Source organism: Cryptomeria japonica, chromosome 1, assembly GCF_030272615.1.
Source record: "Cryptomeria japonica chromosome 1, Sugi_1.0, whole genome shotgun sequence".
In the NCBI taxonomy this organism is placed as follows: domain Eukaryota; kingdom Viridiplantae; phylum Streptophyta; class Pinopsida; order Cupressales; family Cupressaceae; genus Cryptomeria; species Cryptomeria japonica.
The window spans coordinates 497,716,020-497,722,215 of record NC_081405.1 but is presented as its reverse complement, the minus strand read 5'-3'; the positions used below and the strand labels follow the sequence as shown (position 1 = coordinate 497,722,215).

General features: G+C 34.8%; 1 protein-coding gene across 1 annotated transcript; it reads right to left on the bottom strand.

The window, feature by feature from the left end:
• Positions 1 to 287: 287 nt before the first annotated feature.
• Positions 288 to 5,686, bottom strand: LOC131073512 (ras-related protein RABA2a). Its single transcript, XM_058009952.2, has 2 exons — positions 4,971 to 5,686; positions 288 to 1,073 (listed from the first exon to the last, which is right to left on the bottom strand). The coding sequence occupies exons 1-2, from the start codon at positions 5,124 to 5,126 to the stop codon at positions 606 to 608; spliced, it is 624 nt and encodes a 207-aa protein (XP_057865935.1). The 5' UTR covers positions 5,127 to 5,686; the 3' UTR covers positions 288 to 605.
• Between the last annotated feature and the right edge of the window lie 510 nt (positions 5,687 to 6,196).

The following is a 6,196-nucleotide window of genomic DNA, read 5'->3' as shown; positions in this document are numbered from 1 at the left end:
CTAGAAAAGATCAAATACATGGTTGACTTCTCATAAAAATCTAAGTGTTAATTTATATAGTCTATGGATCTTGTTTCAAGTTCATGTTATTTGAATTTTACTTGAAATAGTTATTTCACTGGGCTAATTATAAATAAAACTGCTTTATTTTTTTATTTGCTGCTAAACAAAGCTCTTACCACACAGATATAATCAATTTCAATCACACTGTGTTATAAATTGCACTCCATGTGTAAATTCTTCATAGCGTTGACATTGAATGTACCATCAAAATCAACAATATGAAATGAAAACACTTTTGAATCATTTCACATAGCTTATAATAGAAGATAGCATACATCAAAAAGATACCTAAAAGTGGCAACTTCCAGCTATCAATAAGAATGGGCAAAATATGCAAGCCAACTAAGGAAGAGCCTTACAGATAACATCAAAAGAATCACGTTGACTTTTTAGCTCTGTACGTTGCAGTATAAACAAGTACATTTCTAGGCATTTGTGCCATCTTCTGACATTAGATCTTTTATAATTTGCAGCCAGCTCCACACAATTAAAAGGAAAAATCCTTTCTTGCTTGGACTCGAAAGGAATTGTGTGAATTGGTACTATGAACAACAACCCTTCCTCTCGGTATCTGTCCTCACCTTTGCAACGGAAATGCGTTTCCCATCTACTTTTGATTCGTCAGAATCAGGTGCCTGCTCACTCACTATTTTATGTATTTCTTGCAGAACTATTTGCAAGGCTTTATCAACATTTGTAGGTTTAAGTGCTGAGGTTTCCATGAAAAGAAGACCTTCCTGTGCAGCAAAGTTTTGAGCATCTTCTGTCGATACACCTCGTAGATGTTGTAGATCAGATTTGTTGCCTACTAACATGATTACTGGATTGGTATTAACCTGGTCTCTAAGCTCCTTGAGCCATTTCCCAACGTTTTCAAAGGTACGAGGCCTGGTGATATCATAAACTATCAAAGCCCCTGCGATCCCACGATAGCAAGATTTTGTAAATGAAGCATAGCGCTCTAGACCGCATGTATCCCATATTTGAGCTCGTATGGTCTTCCCCTTGTCCTACAAGAAATATTATATATGAAAATAAGTACTAAAATATAAAGATGATTCTAAATCTGCAATGTTGGAAAGTTTAAAATTTCAAATCCAGGAACATGGCATTACATTGATGCAGCCTATTTTGCTTTGATGGCTTTCTATTTTCCTAATAAAAGTAATATATAAAAGCCAGTGCCAAAGACCAAAATTTATTACAAGACCTTAAATTGCAGAGAAGCAAAAGCTTAGAAGACAACCATTATAGTAAAATAAACATTAAACCACTGTACAAGGTATTAATTTTCTATAATATCACTCTCCAAGATAGTATTTTATTATTTAGAAAACAAAATTGGAGTAAAGAGAAGAAGATTCAAAGTTCATATTAGATAATATTAAACCTACATTGTAACGTAGCTCAGTCTGATCCAATTTCAAATTGGGGTTAACAACCGTAGAAGAGAAAATCCAAACTTTGATAAAAGATCCAACTTTGATAAAAGATCTTGATGATATTGTCTCTGTGACAAGAATTTCTTTTAAAATTGTTGGACCGTTAATCTCATAAACAATGTTTTAAACGTTAAAAATTGTGAGTGAGTTAGCTAATATTCTAATAGGTATTCTGAGAGTTAGTCATTATTTAACTGGAATGATTGCCTGCAAAGACCTGTGAATTGTAGATTATATAAATTGGGAAAAGATCTTTCAATTAGGATGTCAATAGATATTGTCATAAATTAGTACATAAAAGTTAAAACATACACCAAATCTGAATATACCATTTTTAAGAAACCTCTTGGAAAAGTAGAATGATTGTTTGGCTCAATTCTCTATGACATAAATATTGCATGCACTCTAATATCTTCGTGAAATTGTCAAATTAAATTCTCTCTAAAGACAGTTAAGTGCACACTTTCTGAACTTGTGTACAGTTTCAGGCAGTTTGTTATGCTAGTAATAATAGGTCGGGGGGACAGGTTGTAGTAAGTTTGTGATCCTAAAGATGACCAATAGTTGAAATATTGGTTGGAGTGAGAATACTGGATTCCCCCTTGAGAATCTGAGACTAGAGGAAGCAGCAATAGCTGTAACTTCAAAAAAGAAAAGAAAACAGAATCCGCTCATGCAGTCCTGTAACTTGGATAGTGCATATTGGAATCAAGGTATAAGACAGCTCTCACTTCTGGGTACTTAATAAATTCAATAGAGCTACTCTTCAGTGGTGAGGATTCAGAGTCTGTTAAGATACGTCACATGCGTAGCTTCATCTTTGCAGTGCATAACCAATGCTTTCTTCATTCATGAATGTTTACCAGAGAAAACATCTACTGTTTTCTCCACAACTCACACATGCTTACTATACAACAAATGTATTGTTCATGACTTGATCAACTATCATTGATGAATCAGAATCTTTTGGAGAACATCTGGTGTTTTCTGTATCAAATTGGAAAAGCATAAAAGAGCTATGCTTCTTCTAATCTTCTTTTATAAACTTAACTGTAATTGATGGCTTAGAATGAGAACAATTTAAAATCAAAGGGTTTTGTAATAATAAAACTTTGCACCTTTCTAAAGAGCTATGCAACTTTATTCTAGAATGGGAGATTAATATTGCAGAAATTTCATGTAGCTGAGATTTGAAGTCATGAATGGCAATAAGTGCAGGGTGAATTGAGCCCTGTACCTTTTGACTCAAGATCCAAGAAAGGGAAAATAAAACATATCTAGTTTCCAAGATATACAGTGTTTCTTATAACCATGAAAATGGAGAAAAATATCTGTCTTATTGGACGATCAGATGTTTTTTTATAGTTATAAATAAAGAAATGTAAAAAATATTTATCCTATCACACAATCATATGTTTTCTTATTACAATGAAAAACCTAGCGAGATATTTGGGGCATTTCTGCCACTTTAAGTAGAAAAGCTATGTGCATTTTAAGTTAAAAAATTGAGTATCAGAAGCAGGTATGGCTAGACCTGAAATGGCAGACACTTCTGGAAACTCTTAGAAATGGTAATGGAAACATAAGATATATCCTGGAAATTGAATTAAAGCATAAGAAATTTTTAAAAACTTGTGGACAATGGCTCGGAGCTTCCAAAAACATTTGATTTTGCCACACATTTTCAGATATTTCCAGTCCATTTCTAGGAGTTCCCAGAGAGGAGGAAACATGTCTGAAAGCCAGAAATGAATTTCTAGACTTGACAAATGTTTTATAAATCCTACTGAGTATAACAGTTTCAAGAAAATGGGTTACTTGCATCAACAAATTCATGTCACATTAAGCAGGAACCAACTTGGCCATGCTTTGTAGGGCAAATCTGATTCTCAAATAACTATTGTTGATGAAACAATATATTTTAGAGAGCATAATTTTATGTTTTCAGTATCAACTTGCCAAAGCTTACAAAGGATAGATGTAATGCTAATGCTATTACTGTAATGGATGGCTCACACTGAACAGTTTTAGCAACATTGTGTTATGTAACAACAAAAAATTGCACCCATGCAAAGAGAAGTACTTATTTCTTCAACAAGATGTGATTGCTATTGCAGAAATTCTCAACAGCTGAGCTTTAAACCCGGAAATCAGATTGACTGCAGGTAGCATTTGGGCCCTAAGCCTCCCCGGTAAAATTAGAATAAAAAGGGATAAAAAACAATTTTCTAGACCATCAGATGTTTCATTAGTACCATGAAAAGACTGGTAACACATATGCAGTATTTCTACCGATTTAAGTATAAAAAGTTGTGTTGCACCAAATAGGGCATTACAATCTTCAGAAATGAAAGTATCAGAAGCAGAAATGGCAGAAACAAACAGCAAAAACTTGCAACTATAAATTAGTGCCTAGCAATGAGCTGGGATCACATTGCTAGTACTCTCTCTCCCCCCTTTCCTGCCTTCCATCCCTCATCCGCTCACCCCCAGTGAACAAATGATTTATATGAAGGGATAGGGAAATGCTTAAAGTTGGTATCCCCTAGTTAGGGGTTGTAAAGATACAGGCTTCCTTACAAATGCCACCAATTTGTCACCATGGCCATTTTCTTTGCGTGTGTAAAATTAAATAGGGTTTCTTGTTTTCTCTTGTGTCGAAGAGATTTGGGCATCATCCAAAGGAATTCAATAATATTTGTTCAGGTACAACATTAATGCTTAAACAAAATCATACCGACTACAAGGTGTTCTATAAACTGTGTAACCGGTTCCTCTCTTAATCTTTCTATGGTGATTCAACCTACAAGCAGTGAAACCATGGTAGCTTCTATTACCGAAGGGTGCTGCAGACGTTAAAGGCAAGAGTGATGCTATTAAATCACAGCTGGTTCGAGACCCTCCTAAACATCATAGTTTTGATTTAAGTTCTGATCAGGACCGAGTAATAACAATAGTTGCCCTCGTGTTGTGATAATCTTGAACAATAACAGCTACACTTGCAGCATATTTCTTAGGAAGCTTGATTTGGGTTATTCGTTTAAGACTGACATGACTATCCTCAATGCTTCTTGTGGGCTTAGTTGATTTAGCTCTATTGCCAATATAGAAAAACGTTCAAAAAAAGTGGTCATCCAGTACAACCAAGTCTGCAAATTTCATAAAAGGGAAACGTCTATGATTTTTTAAATGTAGTTAAGAGATTAGGGGTTTCTAGGTCACCCAACACTTACTGCATTAACATATGTTGCTGTACAACTACTTCTTCTCCTCAGACAGCTTCAAGGCCATGAATCACAAACATCGAACAAGAGTTCTATTGCTCGGAATCAACAATAAGTTTCCATTACAGATTTCAATGTAGAGAACCCAAGCAGAGGCATATGATATAATTGGATAAGCTGAAAACGCTAGGGAATGGTATAATATTAATTATATGAAGTGGGTATATTATTTTATGAATACCTGAATTGTGTGAACGGCGAACTCCACACCCACAGTAGGCCTGGACTGATGGGAGAAACGATCTCTAGTCAATCTGGATATGATATTTGACTTGCCTACACCTGAGTCACCTGTAAACATCACCTTAAACAAATAATCATAATCTCCTCCTTCCATTTAATATTAATTCTATGAACTCTAATAACCAGATCACATTTCCGAATGACCCAAAACAATCAGAATTATGATGATCATGATGGCACTCCTGGTTGTATTGATTACTGCAGTTATGGTGATAATGAATACTTAGTGAAGAGGAGATGATAGATGGAGGATGAGTCGACCATCTTCCTGCCATTTGTCCATACAATCAGAGAGAAGATCGATGGCCATACTCCATTAGCCATCGTCATGAACAAAGTAGGGGGGTTTGGTGTAAAGTATACAGCAAGCACCAACAAAGAGAGAGAATCCTACATCAAGACAACACTTTGGATTCTACTTTATTGTGACCCCATGTCCTATTGATTTGTCAAGGCTTCTTTGTAACATAAACTATATGTCAAGGCTTCTTTGTAGCATAAACTCCAAATTTGAAGTTACATTCACAAGAAGTTGGATAATTTTTCCTGTTGGTCATATCAAAGGACGGTAGAACTTGAAAAAGACATTGTTGTATTCGGTTACATTGTTGTATTCGGTTTTGTCTTGGCCGAATGAAACCGACATGAAATGCAGGCTGCATGTTTGGAATTGAAGAAATTTAGGTCAACACTAGTTCAAGGAAGCTTCTTTGCTACATTGATATTTGCATTTTTTGTGCATTCCCTTTGTGAATGGTTTATCCTTAGAACAGTCAGACAGATGTTCCCCAACAAGAAGGATGATGACAACCACCATTATCACTAGTATAGCCATTATTGGCCGCTTATGTCCTATTAGTTTATCATTATGGTTGTTTTCCATCTACGATTACATAAGAGTAAAATATATTCAATTAGGACCCACAATTATCTATCCTCCACTATGGTCTAGCAGTAAATGCAGGTCACACATTTAGGAGTTTAGAATCTATACAAGATCTATATCTAGTTGTAATAAAGTCATTAAAAATGGCCTTGATTATAATAAATGCATTGTCTTTTAATATTATTCCTTAATTTAAGGACTTTTTTGAAAATATACGTGTAAGATTATTTGTTTAAACAATTGAAATGAAGTGTATCAAGGGGAAATCAAAATTAATA